This window comes from Dermacentor andersoni, chromosome 3 (assembly GCF_023375885.2).
Source record: "Dermacentor andersoni chromosome 3, qqDerAnde1_hic_scaffold, whole genome shotgun sequence".
NCBI classification, from domain to species: Eukaryota; Metazoa; Arthropoda; class Arachnida; order Ixodida; family Ixodidae; genus Dermacentor; species Dermacentor andersoni.
Genome location: NC_092816.1, coordinates 7,991,459 through 8,010,951, shown reverse-complemented (window position 1 = coordinate 8,010,951; position 19,493 = coordinate 7,991,459). Strand labels below are relative to the sequence as shown.

General features: G+C 48.0%; 1 protein-coding gene across 5 annotated transcripts in view; it reads right to left on the bottom strand.

Moving 5' to 3' along the window:
- The window catches only part of LOC126520610 (cytidine deaminase-like), a 38,945-nt gene that overhangs the window by 17,927 nt on the left and 1,525 nt on the right, over positions 1-19,493 (bottom strand). For all 5 annotated transcript variants that reach the window (XM_050169407.2, XM_050169406.3, XM_055065647.2 and 2 more), the window contains one exon: positions 19,308-19,430. In XM_050169407.2, the coding sequence (XP_050025364.1) occupies positions 19,308-19,430 (123 nt within the window). The remainder of the gene's footprint in view (positions 1-19,307; positions 19,431-19,493) is intronic.

Sequence of the window (19,493 nt, the reverse complement as noted above, 5' to 3'; positions counted from 1 at the left end):
ACGCGCTGTACACAGTTTCCCGGTACCACGTTCTGCTTCGGACGTGCACTGCTGCGTCGGCCTGTGTTCTTACTTTCGCCGTTTCGTCAAAAAATTTGCCGACGTTGCTTGGCCTTCGACAGATTTTCTAAAGAAGAGCACCCCATTCTCATGATGCCCGGAGCAGGCTCACGCGTTCGCCGCTCTCATCAGGTTTCTGACCACCCCTCCCATACTTGCCCACTTTGATCCATCTGCACCGACCGAAGTCCACACTGACGCAAGCGGCCACGGCATCAGCGCTGTTCTCGCCCAACAACAGAATGGTACAGAGTGCATGATAGCATACGCCAGCCACCTGCTGTAACCTGCCGAGATAAATTTCTACATCACCAAGCGGGAGTGCTTGGCTTTAGTTTGGGCTGTTGCCAAGTTCCGGCCATATTTGTACGGCCACATGTTTTCGGTCATCACAGACCATCACGCACTCTGCTGGCTGTCTTCCCTTCAGCACCCGACTTGACGGCTTAGTCACTGGGCTTTGCGGCTCCAGGAATTTTCATTTAGTGTCCATTACAAGACTGGACACCTCCACAAGGGCGCTGACTGCCTTTCTCGTCACCCCATGGATACTTCCTGCTGCGCATGATCCGGTGACCTGCGTGATGGCTTTGAGTGACATGACCGACATGCGGGCTGAACAACGCAACGCATCCTTACAGTCAATCATCACCGGAGTGCGATCTGGCAGCACCGATGGCACATGCTGCACGACGGCATCCTCTACCGACTCAATATCAACCCTGACGGCCCTGAGTTGCTCCTTGTCGTTCCTCGTCATCTGCGATCCGTCGTTCTCGAACAACTACACAATGCACCGACGGGGGGATACCTTGGTGTTTTGTGTACATACGACTGCATACGACGCTGGTTCTTGTGGCCGGGTCTCTACCGCTCTGTGCGTAGATATGTCACAACTTGCGAATTGTGTCAGCACAGGAAGAAACCTCCCCTGGCACCTGTCGGACGACTCCATCCAATTGACGTTCCCTCTGAACCGTTCTTTCGCTTAGGCCTTGACCTGCTTGGCCCTTTTCCGACAACGACTAGAGGGAATAAGTGGATCGCCGTCGCTACTAATTATGCGACACGCTACGCGATAACAAAGGCGTTGCCAACTAGTTGCGCAACAGACGTCGCCGATTTTCTCCTCCACAACGTCATTCTCCACCACAGTGCATAACAGTTACTTACAGACTGCAGCTGCGCATTCTTATCTTGAGTTGTTGATGACCTCTTCCGCTCTTGTGCCACTGAGCACAAGCTGTCCACCGCCCAGCACCCACAAACAAATGGTGTTACAGAATGTCTCAACTGAACAATCACAGAGATGCTGTCAATGTGCGTCTCCAATGATCCCCGTGACTCAGACGACACGCCAGCTTATGCGACGTTCACGTATAACTCATCCCAACATGACACCCCAGGATATTCACCTTTTTATCTTTTGTATGGTCATGACCCCACATTGCCGTTTGAGACCATCCTCCCTTCTGTGCCGCGTGTTGCAACTGAGTAAGCTAGTGAAGTCATCGATCGCGCTCACATGGCACGTCAAATCACCCGATCTCGTTTATTAGCCTTGCAGCATATACAAAAAGAGCGTTGCGACCGTTGCAATCGCAACTTTAAGTTCACGCCAGGTGCTCCTCTGGTCACCATGTCGTTGGGCTGGCCTCTTCCAGAAGCTTCTCTCTCGCTACACAGGGCCTTATGAAGTCCTACGCCAAGTTAACAACATAAATTACGAGATTTTGCCGCTACACTTTGATGCATCCTCAAGTCAGATGCCTGTTGACGTTGTGCACGTTTCGCGGCTGAAGCCATACTTTGCTCGCAATTCTTCGCCTACCATGCGCCGAGACGGCGCTTCGCCACCCGGGGGTCCTGTTACGGAAGGATGAAAGAAGAGAGAGGACGAAGAAGATCGGAGACGCTAGCAGCTGCATGTTGGTGGTCAGCCATTTTAACTACTCTGACTCAGCGTGTATATATATTGTAAATATAGTCTTTCTGTGCTCGCAACATCCCCATAACAGTATATTTTCTCCCCGTAACATTTTGGTGGAGGTGCAGGGTAATTTCGTCACAAGCTGGCCCTGGATCTTCGCAGCGGGCGTCACATAGGTTCCGCTGTTATGGCCACTGACGCTGTCTCCACCGCTCAGACACCAGCGGAAGTAGTGCTAACCCAGGTACATCACCTGGGAATCTTCATCGGCACTGGCAAGGTCGACGCCGAAGACTGATGTCGTATGATTGCGTTGGTAAGCACAAGTGGGATGCCACACTTTTGTTGGCCAACGTGATCTTTTACTTGGGACGAACCGCGAAGGTATGGTTCGAGAGGCATGAAGCCGACATTAGAAGCTGGGACTCCTGCTAGGAAAAGCTATGCGATCTTTTCGGAAGACCTGCGCGACATCAAATGGAGGCCAAGCAAGAGCTAGCGTCTCATGCCCAGACATCAACCGAATCGTACGTCGCATATATTCAAGACATTCTGGCTCTCTGCTGTAAAGCGGACACGGACATGCTGGAGGCCGATAAGGTTGGACACATCTTGAAGGGCATTGCGGACGATGCGTTCAACCTCCTGCTTTGCAGGAACTGCTCAACGTTTGAGTCCATCATAAAGGAATGCCGGAATTTTGAGAAAGCGAAGAGCAAATGCATTGTACAATGCTTCAACCGACTTCCAAATACAGCTGCCACTTCCTCCTGCAACGACCCTCCAGTGTCACATCCGTCTACAATGCCAAGCTTGACACAGGTCATCCGTCACGAACTTGAGGCTATGGCTCCAAGTTCTCACTGCCCCCATATGCATGACAACATGACCATCTCGCTCATTCAAGCTGTTGTCCACCAAGAAATTGCAAACATAGACATCCAGTCTGCCATCCGCCCACATCCCGCCCTTACCGCTCCTGTCATTGGTTCTGCTGCACCTCCACAGTCGTTCCCGAATCAATATTGGAACCCCTCTGAGTGGCGAACACCGGATGACAGGCCAATTTGCTTTGCTTGCTCACGGGTCGGTCACATCTCCCGCCACTGCCGTGGTAACCGCTGGTACTCCTCACCTCGACCATATGCTGATCGCCACTTCGACCGAGACCCTCAGGCCTCTGTCGCTCCTCTCTGAACCATATCATGCCGCCCTTCCACCTCGGGGACATGCCACTAGCCGCTCGCCCTAGCCGCAACGCCGTCAGTCTCGTCTGCCTACACCTCGACGTCCCTCGTCCCCGTCCTATGCAGGCTGCTTCTCAGGAAACTAAGCAATGCAGCCCCCGGAGGTGCGGCTGCACTGACAACTCGGACTGCAAAATCTCTGCTGACCCCTACTGCTCGACCAAACCTTGTTGAAATTTTTGTTGATGATGTACCCGTTCAAGCCCTCATCGATACTGGTGCTCAGGTGTCGGTTATGCGATCAGATCTTTGTAGCCGTCTCCGTAAAGTCCCGACACCTGCCGAGTTGCCTGCCGTGATGTGAATATGCGCTGCACATGTTACCATTGCCGGCCATCCAGTATTAGTCCTGTTCACTGTACTGGCCAACTGTCCCCACAAAGTGATTCTTGGAATCGACTTTCTGACTGCCCCTTCAGCACTTATTGACTGTGCAACCGGCACCCTTCGCCTTGAACTGCCCCATTACTTTGCCGACCCGACTGATGACTACAAGTCCAGACTTTGTTCTACTGAATTTATTCGACTGCAACCTGATGCTGCGACTTATGTGCTCATGTCGCCTTCTCCACCACTTCGAGATGGTCCCTATGTGCTGTCCCCACTTTGTGACGTCCTCCTGGCCCGTCAAATAGCACTAACAAGCTCAGTTGTAACTCTTGTCAACAATCAAGTGTGGCTTCCTCTTTCGAACTTTGGTTCGTGTCTGCAAGTGCTTTCTAAGGGTGTATCTCTCGCTGTGCTGTCCCTTTTGGAAGACTGTGGAGTAGTTGCTCTTACGCCCGAACTGCAATTTGACACTGCCGCAGCTTCTGCCCCTCCTACTTCACGCAACGACAAATTCACACCAATGATAGCTACTGATTTACGACCTGCTTACGCCAACGCCCTTCGCCGCATTCTGATGTCCTATGAAGACATCTTTGATTTTGGCAGTCGCCCGCTAAGTCAAACCCATGTCTTCACCCATGTCTTAACCCATCCAATCCACACTACTGGTGACGCTCCTCCTATACACCGGTGGCCCTACCGTGTGTCTGCGGCTGAACGCCAGGTGATCTAAACGGAGGTGGACAAAATGCTCTCCAAGGATATTATCGAGCCTTCCTGCAGTCCGTGGGCGTCACTTGTCATTTTGGTTAAAAAGAAGGACAATACCTGTAGATTTTGTATCGATTGCCGTCATCTCCATAAGATTACCAAAAAGGATGTGTATCCACTTCCGCATATTGATGATGCGCTCGAAAGCTCACACGATGCCAATTATTTTTCGTCGATTGATTTGCCCTCTGGTCACTGGCAAATGGCAGTGAATGAACAAGATCACGAAAAGACCGCCTTCATCACCCCAGATGGCCTCTACCAATTTAAAGTGATGCCTTTTGGACTGTGCAATGCCCCTGCTACCTTCGAGCGCATGATTGACACTCTTCTGCGCGGATTCAAATGGCCCGCATGCCTCTGTTACCTTGATGACATCATTATTTTTTCACCGATGTTTGAGAGCCACCTCCACCGACTCTCAGCTATCTTTGCTTTTTGCCGACGAGCTGGCCTACAAATCAATTCTGCAAAGTGCCATTTGGTCACTTGGTTGACGCTGCTGGCATCCAGCCTAATCCTGATAAAGTTCGTGCCGTTGGTGAGTTTCCACTTCCGCATTCTTCTACCGATGTCCGAAGTTTCCTAGGGCTGTGTTCCTATTTTGGGCAATTTATCCAGAACTTTGCCAAAATCGCTCGTCCTTTCACAGAACTCCTCAATAATGTCACTACTTTTCATTGGGGACCCGACCGGGCTGCAGCAATTTCAAACGCTTATCATTCGCCTTATCAATCCACCCGTTTTGGGTCATTTTGATCTGCATGCCTACACAGAAGTTCGCACTGATGCCAGCGGCCATGGCATTGGCGCTATCTTGTACCAACGACAGCGAGACACCAATCGCGTGTGCTAGCCATCTTCTTTCAGCACCAGAGCGCAACTACTCCATAACTGAACATGAATACTTGGCCCTTGTTTGGTCCATTGCTAGGTTCTGCCCTTACCTGTTTGGTCGGCATTTCACTGTCGTGACAGGTCATCATGCCTTATGCTGGCTATCCTCACTCAGAGACCCAACAGGCCATCTTGGCCGCTGGGCTTTACGCCTGCAAGAGTACACCTTTTCCTTGTCCTACAAATCTGGGCAGCTACATAAGGATGCCGACTGCCTCTCCCGCTATCCTGTCGACCCTCCCGATGGCACCGAAACCGATACAGATACCTGCGTTTTGTCTATCTCAGACTTCTCACGTATCGCCAATGAGTAGCGTCGTGACCCATATTCGCGATCCATCATCGAACACCTTACTTCGGAGCAACAAGACGTTTCCCTCTATATGTTTGTTCTCCAGGAAGGGACCTTATACCGACGCAATATGAATCCACATGCTGCTGAACTGCTTCTCGTCATTCCCCAGCATCTGCATTCGACAATTCTCTCTGTTACACGATGTGCCCACCGCTGGTCATTTGGGTGTCTCCCGTACATACGACTGTGGGCACAGGCAATTTTTCGGGCCTGGGCTATATCGCTCTGTTCGAAGTTACGTCGCTGCCTGCGAACTTTGCCAACGCCGCAAGAAGCCTCCGTTGTCTCCTGCTGGGCACCTTCAGCCTATAGATATCCCCAGTGAGCTATTTTACCGTGTCGTCTTGGACCTCCTTGGCCCATTTCCAACTTCATCCTCAGGCAACAAGTGGGTGGCCGTTGTGCCATAATGCTGGCCTTGCTTACGAGCTGTGCAACAGATGTAGCCGATTTCCTCCTTCATGAAGTGATCCTACATCATGGTGCCCCATGTCAGCTACTCACTGATAGAGGCCGCTGTTTTCTTTCTAAGGTTGTCGACGACTTTCTTTGCTCTTGCTCCACGTCCCACAAGTTCATGACGGCTTATCTCCCACAGACAAACGGACATACCGAGCGTCTCAACCATACACTCACGGACATGCTCTCCATGTATGTGTCTGATGATCACCAGGATTGGTACTGCACCTTACCATTCGTGACATTTGTGTACCATTTGTCGCGTCACTATATTACTGGTATTCTCCGTTCTGTCTACTATATGGCCGTGACCCGCTCCTGCCTCTTGGCTCGTTGCTCCCTTCCGATGCCGCCACTACCCACATTCTATGCTCACGACACCATTGTTTTTTTCGCGGCCACAGCACGTCGCATTGCCCGTGACCATCTGCTGGTGTCTCAGACTATCCACAAGCACCGTTACGGCAGTTGTCATCGGGACGCTCATTTCAGCCCTGGGTCACTTGTCCTGCTTTGGTTACCCTCCCGTCGCGTTGGCCTTTGCGAAAAACTGCTGCCACGATACGTCAGGCCATACCGAGTTCTTCGCCAAGTCACTAGCCTCACATATAAGATATCACCTGGGACTTCGGCGTCTTCTACCCCACCAAGAATGTGCACGTTTCGGGACTAAAGCGCTATAGCTCACACACTGATTTGCCACCCTAAGAAGCATTGAGATGATGCTTCTGCCGCCGGAGGTTAATATCACGTACGAGTTTGTGCCACTATGGACACAGGGACGTTGGGAGGTGAAGAGGAGATTGAAGTATCTCGAAGATCGGTAGATGGTGTTATCCTGGCCACTGAGCTACAGCCTTGTAACTGTATATACTGTAAATACATATATTTTCTCCCTGTAACAATATTAACAGTCTGAAAGCAAATGCAAAGCATGACATTAAATCATTCTTGTAAACCACGTGCTACATTGAAATCATTTTCAAAACAGAGACAACTACAGGGAAGCAACATGAACATATATTGATCCATTTCTTGCAAAAGAGAAAGAGAACAAGCACTCGCTACCACCACTAGCAAGAAAAAAAAAAGAGACATGAAGGTTTCTGGGGCCCTATAACGTAAAACTATTCCAATATGTTTTTATTCCAATCTCCCGGCGTCAGATTTGTGTAACCGCCAACGCAAGCATCGGGCGTTCACCCGCAGGGTTGTCTAACAGACCAATCAAATGCTCTCCTCATTCATAGGAGGTCACTTTCGTTTGCTTGAAAAAGGAATAACATTGCCTACACTGAGCGGCTTGTCTTATCTAACTGGCTGACAAGAGACAAGGAGCACGCTCAAGTGGAGAGGGATTCGATGGGGCTGAGTCACTGCACTGAAAATCGATAACCGGATGAAGAGGGTGGTGCCAGCGTCTGCGATTAGCCCGCTTTCCCTTACTTAGCCTGTGGTGGCTGTTCGAAAATGGAGGCGGCATGCAACGAAAGCTTAAGAATGATGCTAAAACGGATCCTCAGCAAAGAAGGATTGGCAGAATGAGGTCGTAAACGTGCCGAAAATGCTCGAAAACATTACACGGCCACGCAAAATGTTTTATTATACGCAAATAAACCCTTGCTCCCCGGCATGTGCGAGTAGCCAGTGCCTGAGCGATCGGCGGCAGCCATCTTTTATTCCTTTCGGAACGGGGCAGCCTGCGGCCATTCAGAAGAAAGCTCAGTTTTGTTCAGCATATTAATGCATCTTTAACGCGTACACGTCACTTTGACGCGGTGGGTTTTTGCAGTTTTGCGACGTCGCGTGAAAACCCGAAAACTCTTGACCAATAGCCGAAGGCTAATGGCGAAAAGGCGCCGAATCAGAAATAACTTTTTATTTTGTTCGGTCAAATCATGCATAATCACTGTGTACACGTCATGTAGTATGGGGAGCTATTGCGGTTTTCATGACGACGCGTGGCAGACAGGTGAAGTGGGGGTGGTCCAAAAACATTTTTGACCAATCGCGGAGGGCTGAGTGTGGAATTGGAATAGAAAAGTTTGGAACAGTTTTACATTATAGCGCCCCTGAATTCACCACAACGCATGCCACAGCTGGGGTAAAATGAATATGCATTAGTAGCAGACAGAGATTCGAAGTTCAGGCGTTTCCCATTACCGCAAAGTGATATAAAGAGGCATTCAAAACGAGATTGAATGCCCTGTCAAAAGCCTTTAATGCTCACAGACGCCAGGTTGTACAGTCAACATGCAAATAGCTGAGGCGAGTGTACGCCGATCGTTACACGCCGCAGGCCGCATTTAGGTGCAGTCGATAAGTAGAGCAACAGTGGATTCCGTGCAATGCATGGGTGATTGCGCGACTTTTTTTTTTTTTTTTTTTTTTTTTTTTTTGAAGGCGCCGTCACTTGCTTTTTAACGCGGAGCCCTTTAATTGTTCAAAGCTTCTAAACACTGTGAGCGCTTCACAGCTTCGTTCCGCATTCTCTGGCTTAGCTTTTCGCATCTTTTCTTTTTTTTTTAAAGGGGGGCATCGCGTCTCATCAGTAACAACTTAGGCGATCAAGTTTAAACTGACCCACCGTGGTTGCTTAGTCGGGCTGCTAAGCACGAGGTCGCGGGATCGAATCCCGGCCACGGCGGCCGCATTTCGATGGAGGCGAAATGAGAAACCACCCGTGTACTTAGATTTAGGTGCACGTTAAAGAACCCCAGGTAGTCCAAATCTCCGGAGCCCCCCACGACGGCGTACCTCATAATCAGATCGTGATTTCGGCACGCGAAACACCATAATCTAATAATCGAAGTTTAAACATGGGAGCGCTCACTAAAGGCGCAGCGACATAAAGCAAAAAATAAAAACACGGCGATTGTTCAAAACCTGCAGTAAACGCTTATCTTCGTCGAACAGCCGCGATCCACCGCCGCCGCCGGTCTTGCTCGAAAAGTAGCGCCGGAAACTAAGTGTGTGCCTGACGAATTTTTGTACATGTTAAAGCACCCAACTACGCAACAGTTATTTCAAGACATTGCTGGAGGCTTATAGAAGCGTTAAATCACGATCAAGAATGCAAACATAACAGCACGCGCATAGGCGCTGACGGGAACAGCAGTTGGTTCTTTATTCTATGGGGAACAGTGCTCGCCCAGCTACCCGAGCCTGTCTACGCCTCGCAGCCTTGGCGACAAGCGGCGATATGCTTTATGAACATATATATGAACATCACAAAAGCATTAGGGAGCGGCTCGCTCGCAAACGCGGGCCTTCGGGCCATAACGCGCTCACGCATTATCGTATAAAATTTATAAAGGTAACGCTGTAGGCCGATTTGTGCACATTCGCTGCCAAACCAGGAATGCGTGTCGTCTGCGGCGATGGCAGAGCGAAGAAAAAAAAGTATCTTTTTTTTTTCTTTAGTTCGAGTGGTCGTGGCAGATGAAGCCACAATTGTATGAAGTTTCTAGTAATGAAAGATATTCGGATTTTGTCTTATGAGAGGACACGAATGTTGAATCTATAAATAGTACCATGCAATATCCACAGCCGATGTGCCGTGTATAAACATTTTATTGCGACTGATATCGTACGTGTCTAGCCAGAAAAGTCTGGCTGGGCGACACAGCGTGCTCGGTATGTCCGCGAGCGTGGGATGAAAAAATATCGCATTTTCACTTCAATTCATGGCTGATCGCGTACAACTGACGACATATGAAGTATCCGAAAGTGTTTAAAATATTCGAATGGTGACTGTTCGATTCGACGACCTAGCTAATCGAAGAGCGACTATTCGACTCGAGAACCGAATGGGACCATATTCGATTCGTTATTCGAAAGTTTTGAAAATTCGCACACATAGTATGTCCCAATGTTCGTGCACCGAGAAGGGAGCGCACACGGCGGCACGTTGATGTGTAATACATCCTTGAGACGTGCTATATAGGATATCCGAAATTGGACGTCCGGTGAATGTCCGATTTGTTTCCGAAATAGGTCATTCACCGGACGTATTTCGGATACCGTCCCAAGGATGTATTACACATGGTCAATGTGCCCGCGGTGTGCTCCCTCTGGCTACGCCAGTTCCTGTGACCAATCAAAACTGCTCAGATGGCGAATTCGACAATTTCCAGTACACGTGGTCCAGTACGCACGTACCACCCCGGGTCTCAATGTGAAATAGCGTTCTCGAAAGGAATGGGACGAGATAAGCCCGAAATGGTGTACATTTTTTTTTAGAAGAGTCAAAAGGCACTGCTTTTTTTGGGGGGGGCAATATTTTTTTTTTTTCCAGGTTCGACTATTTCTTGCTGCGAACCACGGGTATTAAAAGGCAGGCAACAATCGCAGAAGAAAAATACTAGCTTGGTGGCATAAGCCACTACCTTGCTTCAAAGGGTACAACGATTTCTACTGAACCGTTTGCTAGAAGTTAGAATTTATAAGTTAGAAGTTAGCGATCGTGGTTACAGAGGCCGTGGTCAAAATATATTGACGCGTGTATTCTATGCAGAAGACAACGACGATGGGGGCATTAACGGACTCCGTCTAGTAGGTGGCTGAGATTGGGCGAGGACGAAGAAGACGTGCCTCTGTTCCGTTTATTTTTGAACAGGTTGTCCTGTTATTCTTGAAGAACGTCTCCCTGTTTTCTGTCCGCGTTGTACGCGTGCGTCTATTTGTCGTACAAAAATCCCTCACGTGACCTGATCCTAGGTGCCTAGGGACAGCATCGTTTAGGGATTTTTGAGAAGGCGCGATGCTGGCGCCGAGCGACGCCGTGGCGTGTTCGTCCTCGGCGTGATCGTTCTCTAGACCGCGCGTTGTTCAACATTGCTCATGTAATCGTGCGTGCGTTGCTTGGGTAACACTGAACTTAGTGTCACACATTACTTCCCCCCTCTCCTTTGGCTTCTGGATTGGATTGGCGCGGCTTGCTACGTGCTTGCGCGCGCTTTTCCGAGCGCAGATTGATGTGCGCCTGGTTTCTGCACTAGGTATTTACACCATCACTTTTCCGAGCGCAGATTGGTGTGCGTCTGGTTTTTGCACTAGGCTCTTAAACGATCACTTGTCGCTGCTTTCCTTTTCTCTGGTTTGATTCGGCGCGGCTAGGTGCAGGCGCGCATATTTGGTGTGCGCCTGCTTTCTTGCGCTGGTCTTTGAACACATCGCTCGCTGCTCGCGCTTATATGTAAGAAAACGCTGCGCCGCTGGCGTACCGTGTACGTAAGCGAGCAGCAATGCCGGGAAACATTCATACAAAAGCAAAGGGTCAGAACACTGCGCTTTGTTTTTCATTACTTTGTCATGTACCTTCACACTGGGTAGCGCCGAGCGATCGCTTCTAACAAACGCAGAAATGAGTCTTTGCAGCGCGTGTGGCCATTAATTGACTACCCAACACAGCCATGTGAGGTGCGACTCCAGGCGGAGAGGAGGTGGCGCTTCACTTTCTGCATGCCAATAACTTTCCATTTTTTGCGTGTGAACGCCCGTGATCGGGTCCACAAATTTCATGCTGTCTGGTTTAGTTTCCCATTGCAGATTGAGGCTCACTCCGTTAGCATCCACTAAGTTCGGGATGCAGTTGAATGCGGCCCATTCATCACTGTGGATGGTGGTCCCCGGTTCAACGTTGGCTGCAATAATGGGGCCTAGCGTCGCCGCGTCTCGCCTGTCGACCTTGAATAGTCGGAACTGCCCGGTGGTCACGCAGGTCATGCCGAATACCGATGGTCCAAGGTCTGCAATGCCGCCGTGATTTTGCCGGCTCGGCGGAACCTTGTCACCCGTCATCAGGCGGCCCCGATTGTGTTTTCGCTTGCCGCGAAGGAGGCATTCATCAATTTCCGCAATCCTTCGGGGCCACCGAGTGGGTGTCGCGCCAGCAGCTCGTCCCGCACGACTTCACGAGCTATCACGGGCGTTCACACGCAAAAACTAGCAAGTTAATAAACTGAAGCGCCACCTCCTCCGCCGGCTGCAGGGTAACTGCACCGCTGCTGGAGTCGCACCTCACATGGCTGTGGTGGGAGTCAATTAATGGCCACACGCGCTGCAAAGACTCATTTCTGCGTTTTTAGAAGCGATCGCTCGGTGCTACTCAGTGGTAAGGTACATGACAAAGTAATGGAAAACAAGGCGCAGTTTTCTGGCGCGCTTACGTACACGGTACGCCCGCGGCGCAGCACTTCCTTATATATAAGCGCGAGCAGCGAGCGATGTGTTCGAAGACCAGCGCAAAAAAAAAGCAGGCGCACACCAAGTATGTGCGCCTGCACCAAGCCGCACCGAATCAAGCCAGAGAAAAGGAAAGCAGCGACAAGCGATCGTAAAAAAGCGCAGTGCACAAACCAGACGCACACCAATCTGCGCTCGAAAAAGCGACTGTATAAAAGCCTAGTGCAGAAACCAGGCGCACATCAATCTGCGCTCAGAAAAGCGCGCGTAAGCGCGTAGCGAGCCGCGCCAATCCAATCCAGAAGCCAGAGGAGGGGGGGGCAGTAATGTGTGACACTAAGTTCAGTGTTACCCGTTGCTTGTGTGTTGGTTGTAGGTTCTGTGTTACTTGGCGGAAAGCCGTGAGTAGTGGCGGTGCGGCAATGCGGCTTTGGCCTCGATGAGCTCTGACACTACAGAATCTGCGTTGTGTGACCCGTGCTTTCTTGAGAACCCGGCGGTGGTGACAATTGAAATATCGAAGTGGCCTAGCGCCTCGGCAGCGAAGTTCTGCGAACCGCGATGTGGCGTCGCCGTGTCCGACTTTGCTGAACGGACATCGAGGGATGTGCTGCTCGCTGCAAGTCATGTAAATGCAACTGCGTCGACCTCCCACTGTTCAGCGCTGAATGTGTGTTTGGTGTGCTGTGCTTGAAACGAGTGGTGCAGCCGTGCAGCGGGGGTGGCGGAGGAGCAGAGTGGTTTAGGGCTTGCGCGTTCACAGACATGTGCTCCCGTCTTGGTCTCATTAGCGGCTGTCGCGGGATTGTGGTGCGCTAGCTCCTTGCCTAGTATGAAGTTTACGACGCTAACACACAGCATGTTCACGTTTTTCCGCGTTATATGTCATTTGCATGACGGCCGAGTTGAAAACGAGACATATAGTGTTCTTTGCGTTTGTGTGTTGTAAATTACGTTCTATTGTGGAAGTTCTGGGAGTCTTATTACGCAAGGAGTGCGAACGTAAACACAAACACATATGTGTGTCTGAAATTTTGAATTACCCATAATACCCTTTACGACTGATAAGTGGGCTACACGGCCTGTGTGAATCAGCTACCGTATGTTGCGACGCTCTTTCGTGTGGTAGAATGATGCATGGTGCGCGTTTATTTCTGTACTTTGTAAAAACCATTTGTTTATTCACTCAATACAAATGTACGGCTTCTTCGCCGCGGTACAGCTTAGTTGCGCGGTGAAGCATACTAAAAGTGGGAGGGGGCTGCTATCAGCCAGCATAGTATGTCCACTTAGGCGACCTGAGAGGTGCGGGTGCGCGAGTGTATAATTAAAGAACTCTTATTATGTCCAGTGATAGTGCAGATCATTAACTGTAGCACCAAAGTAGTGGACCACTACCAGAACAAAGGCATGTAGTATGCCCATCTCAATTCTTGTGCTTATGCCAGTCTTCTTTTTTACAGCAATAGCTGCTATGGGCTAACTCCCCTGGTTGTTCCGATGTCTACTGGTGTTGTCACTGGAATTCCCGAATTTCTTGCTAGAATATTGCAAATAAAGTTCTCATTGTGCTGCGAGGATTCAAACATACGATCAAAAGAGTGGCAGTCCACAATTCTACATTTCAGCCACTCTGCTGAAGGTACAATCGTGGTGAATACTGATACCGGAGAGCGTGATCTAGCCAACAGGTGCCTAGATTGGCTAACACCTGCTCAATGTCTGCGTACTGTATATAGAGCTCTTACACATCACCTTCCCACTTGTGAAGGCAGTCCTATGTTAAGTTTTCTTCTTGCATGTGATGATAATGATTGGGTGCATCTGCTTCATTAATCTTCTTCTAGTGCTTGGCTTCTCAGATTTACTGGATGGAGCTGTTGGTGTCTTGTTTTCCTCAAGCAAAGCGTGAGACATAGCAATGCGTAGCCCAAATATAGATTTGAGAAAACCAAAACGAATTCAGCAGTAAGAAGCTAAAGGGTTGTTTTGGTGTAGATCAGTGGCTAAGTCCGGGTATGAAAGAGGAGTAAGAAAAGCCAAGTCTTTCCACTTCAACACTGAGGCACAACTGCCACAAATAAATAGGACTCTTACTTATTTTACTTTTTTAAGGAGATTACCGACTTGCATTGACAAGTGTTCACTTCAGCAAACACTGCATGAAGTAAGCTTCCTGTGCATATTTCACCAGCTACTGCATCATTGTTTCACATTATGAGTGAAACTGCAATTTTCTTTATGCCAGAACTTGCCCAATTTTGTGTTTTGCAGTGGGATGTTAGCAGTGCTAATAAGGCACCTAAATACTCATGAACAGTAATACAGAGAAAAAGAAGTAAGAACGCAGTGGCTTTTTGTGCGTAGACTATGCATACACCTGGTGCTCTTATGGTCATTTTTTCCCTATCCGCTCAGCCATTCTAAACAAGAAAAGTTTATACACAATTAGTTTATACACAGACGACAACTAAACCACAGGTATCGTTGGTAAGCAAAGTATATTTATTCGGTGACATTTTCTGCAGCCCTGCTATTGAGCTTTCCTTCCTTCCTTTTCAGCTGTGCAGGTTCATTAAGAAGTGATGATACAGTTTGACAATTTTAATCATTGAAAGACTTGGCGAAACCTTTTTCGGGTTGTTTTTTCTTGGTTTCAGACTCTGCGCATTGCATTTTAAGGCATGTTTTCTGTGTTTGTTGCTTTTTCTTTATGGGTAGGGCATGTCAACATTTTTTACACCATTTCAAGTATGTGGTGCCATAGACTGTTCTTAGATGAAGTCTTGCCCTTTCATTCTGTACAATATGATGTCGGTTTTTTTGTGTCCAAGGCCGTTTTACAGCGCGATTGTAGCGTTTTGCTAAGTTTTGCCTCTATCACCTAAGCTTGAGAGATTGCTACCCACTGGTGGTGGCATGACACATGTCACGTTTCTTTTTCAATAAAAGGAAGTCTGTCACTTATCCTGTGCACTGGTTGCCTTTTGTCTCTTTGAATTGCAATTTGTTGCCTATATTTGCTCTTTTGTTGCATTTCAGATTAGGAATGGCTATTATAATTGACATTTAACCATATTGCACACAATGTGGATGATATGTAATTGCAATATATGGCCACCATAAATATCATAGAAGTAAATAATTCAAGAATAGTGCCTTTGCATGGTGGTGCAGCCATGAATTGTGGCTATAAGGTACCAGCGCTGCAGATAGCACTGCTTGTGCAGAAATAGTGCAGCTCTACTACTTTCAAACATCATTGTTTTTATCTGCATTTGTATAGCTCCAGTTTCTGTGAACAACACATATCTGGTGGAAGGGTGGCTTGCACCTGCAGTTGGGTCCAATGAATAGCCAAATTTCTGCCCGTTTTCATGTTATTACCATATTAGTAAAGGCAGTCGTTCTTATAGTAGCCTGGTTGCCCAGTGTAAAAGCCGCTGCAGGGTGTCAGGATCTCATACACATCTTCAGCTTTGCAGGGGACACAGCATCTGGCACATAGTTTGTCACAGGCCATGTATTCGGGGCAAGTTGAGTTCACTCACTAGCAAAGGGAGAACCAAGCTTGTCGGATATGAAGTAAACGGCCTGTATACTCAGTGGCCTTCATTTCGTGTGACATATGTGGTTATAGCGACCCTTGTTTTAAGTATTTCTTGTCTAGCAGCGGTCGTTTGCTTTTTGAAACACTCAGGATAGCTTTCAGCAAGCTGGACAGGAATAACACTGAAAAACCAGCAGATGTTAATTGTCGCACTTATCATGCGAAGCTTCATACAGTATGATGAGGACGTAAATAAATGAGGGTGTTCCTCAAGGCCTTGTAGCACATGCTACACGAGTTTGGAGCAACATGATGTATAGCACTTTTTTGATCGCATGCTATAGGTTAAGCAGGTGTGGCCATGGTTGAAGTACAGTGCAAGGTCAAGAAAACGGATATCTATGAGCAGCACCCTGGTAAGGAGACTCTGGGAAAACTAGTGGGAAGCCTGTTGAACATCTGATTGACTCACTTGCTGGCTCCACCAGGCAAAGTATGATAAAGAGAAGGAAGTCATCAACACATCAGAAGGTTTTTACATATAAACAATGTGCTAAGGTCATAACATGACAACAAGTCTTAGTGCGCAGGCTATGCACGACCAACTACATATTGTAACTAACAAGGATGGAGTGGACAAAAAAAGAACAGCGGCTCCATTAATTTAGTTTCACTGGTATCGACAGCGTTTTGTAAGCGTACATTGCCATACTCCCCAATGCCTTCTTGGGTGACATCAGCAAAGACCAGCTTGAGGCAAGGGGTAATAGACATCTTTACAAGCTAAAAATGCATGAATGCATGGACAGCACATTGTGTCCAAAAAGTAGGCACTTCACAGGGGCACTGGAGAAGGAACAGGTTATTAACAGTGGGCAAAGACAAGCTACTAAACACCCAACACTGTTGCCATGTAACGACCTCCGAAACAATCCCTCTTAAAGAGGAAATCATCTTTGTGTATCCATAAAGAGGGCAGATGGGCAAAGCCCCTTCAGTAATGCTGCCAGCTTCAAAAGTCTATTTTGCACATCCTGAATGCTTCCTTCTTAAGACTTTGCTGGGTGCAAGCATTCTACTGTCCAAAAGCTGTCATTGAGAGCACTGTTGGTTTGGTGGCAATAAAGTTCAATAGCAATTGCAACAAACCTCCCTTCCAAATTTGCCTGGATGCTCACGGTGCTTATGAAGCAGCACCATGAGGCAAGCAAGGTGAATGGATGCCTCCAAGCCCTTGTTCGTTTATCACACTGTTCTGTTAGTAACAACCATGAGACTTGAAACCAACAAGCTCAAGCTCAGCACTCGCATGGTTACTGCGGAGGATTCATAAACAGCACAAAACAGAAAACTCAAGGGAAAGGATAAAGCACCATTTAACACTTAGTATTGCTACAGCACACCCCCTTCTTTTATTTTGTCTGGTCGTGCTACATCTTTTTACTATATATAGGCATGAACTTAGGTGATGTTCCCAATCAGTGTCCAATATTTATATACACTATCTGCTGGTTCAATGGTGTTCTAAACACTGCAATGGAAGCTTCAAGTAGAAAAGGTGCCTGGAAGAAAAAAAAAAGCTGTGCTGCAACCATCTTGGCAACATCTTGTCCCCTTAATAAAAGTTGTGCTTTCATATCAACTTGAGCCCTCCAGTTTAGAGTAAAGTACCAGTGCGCTTATGAACAATGAATCAATTCTCAAAGAGCATGTGCAGTCCAGCCAAAAGCAGGGGCAAGAATCTGCAATGTGCTCCTGCATTGAAGGTGAATAACACGTGCCATAATGGCAAATGTGCTTTAGTAAGCTTCATTGCAATATTAATTTGTAATGTACAAAGAATTGTCCATGAAGCTTACCACAAGCACAGATGCACTTGCAAATTATGTCATAATTGAAAGTAACGAGCACAGTGTAAACCTATGTGCCCTTTCCACTCTTAGTATGCTTTACTGCACAATGCTTATTTACACCCCTGCATTGCGGTGTAGCAAGCTACAAAAGAACGGTTGCATAATTAGGCTTTTTACGATTATCTTTCTCGCAATACACTATTATTTCGCGGTGAAGCCTAAGCAATGTACTGCAGTGAAGCATACTAAAAGTGAAAAGGGGCCACTTTCACTGGACATAATAAGACTTCTTTAATTATACACTCGCGCACCCGCCGCCTCTCAGGTCACCTAAGTGGACATACTATGCTGGCTGATAGCGGCCCCCTCCCACTTTTAGTATGCTTCACCGCGTAACTAAAATGTACTGCGGCGATGAAGCCGTACATTTGTATTGAGTGAATAAAAAAGTGGTTTTTACAACAGTAAGAAACGCGCACCATGCATCAGTCTACCACACGGAAGAGCGTCGCAATATACGGTAGCTGATTCACACAGGCCGTGTAGCCCACTTATCAGTCGTAAGGGGTATTATGGGTAATTCAAAATTTCAGACACACATATGTGTTTATGTTTAAGTTCGCACTCATTGCGTAATAAGACTCCCAGAACTTCCACAATAGAACGTAATTTACAACACACAAACGCAAAGAACACTATATGTCTCGTTTTCAACTCGGCCGTCATGCAAATGACATATAACGCGGAAAAACGTGAACATGCTGTGTGTTAGCGTCGTAAACTTCATACTAGGCAAGGAGCTAGCGCACCACAATCCCGCGACAGCCGCTAATGAGACCAAGACGGGAGCACATGTCTGTGAACGCGCAAACCCTAAACCACTCTGCTCCTCCGCCACCCCCGCTGCACGGCTGCATCAATCGTTTCAAGCACAGCACACCAAACACACATTCGGTGCTGAACAGTGGGCGGTCGACGCAGTTGCATTTACATGACTTGCAGCGAGCAGCACATGCCTCGATGTCCGTTCAGCAAAGTCGGACACGGCGACGCCACATCGCGGTTCGCAGAACTTCGCTGCCGAGGCGCTAGGCCACTTCGATATTTCAATTGACACCACCGCCGGGTTCTCAAGAAAGCACGGGTCACACAACGCAGATTCTGTAGTGCCAGAGCTCATCGAGGCCAAAGCCGCATTGCCGCACCGCCACTATTCACGGCTTTCCGCCAAGTACACAGAACCTACAACCAACACACAAGCAACGCACGCACGATTACATGAGCAACGTTGAACAACGCGCGGTCCAGAGAACGATCACGCCGAGGACGAACACGCTCGGCGCCAGCATCGCGCCTTCTTAAAAATCCCTAAATGATACTGTCCCTAGGCACCTAGGATCAGGTCACGTGAGGGATTTTTGTACGACAAATAGACGCACGCGCGTTGTACCGCGACAATATATATATATATATATATATATATATATATATATATATATATATATATATATATATATATATATATATATATATATATATATATAGGTCACGAAACACAAACAGGAAACTTATGAGTATGAAGGTCAGTGGTATAATAAACGCCAGCTTGTGAAGTTTAAACGTAGCTTGCTACGAAAGTTCACTGTGTACAGAGAGGGACAACGCTCACCTGTAAAAATTGTCCCATCTTCACATAGGAGGGCCGCGCCAACACGAACCTTGCTATAGTTGCAGTAAGCTCTGGCTCGCATGTCCTGGGCAAGTTTCACAAGTTTCTGCGTTTCCTGATCAGCTGAAAATACGAACAAACAGCGGTATGAAGTTTTATAAAGCCGCAACAGCGGAAAATGTCCGT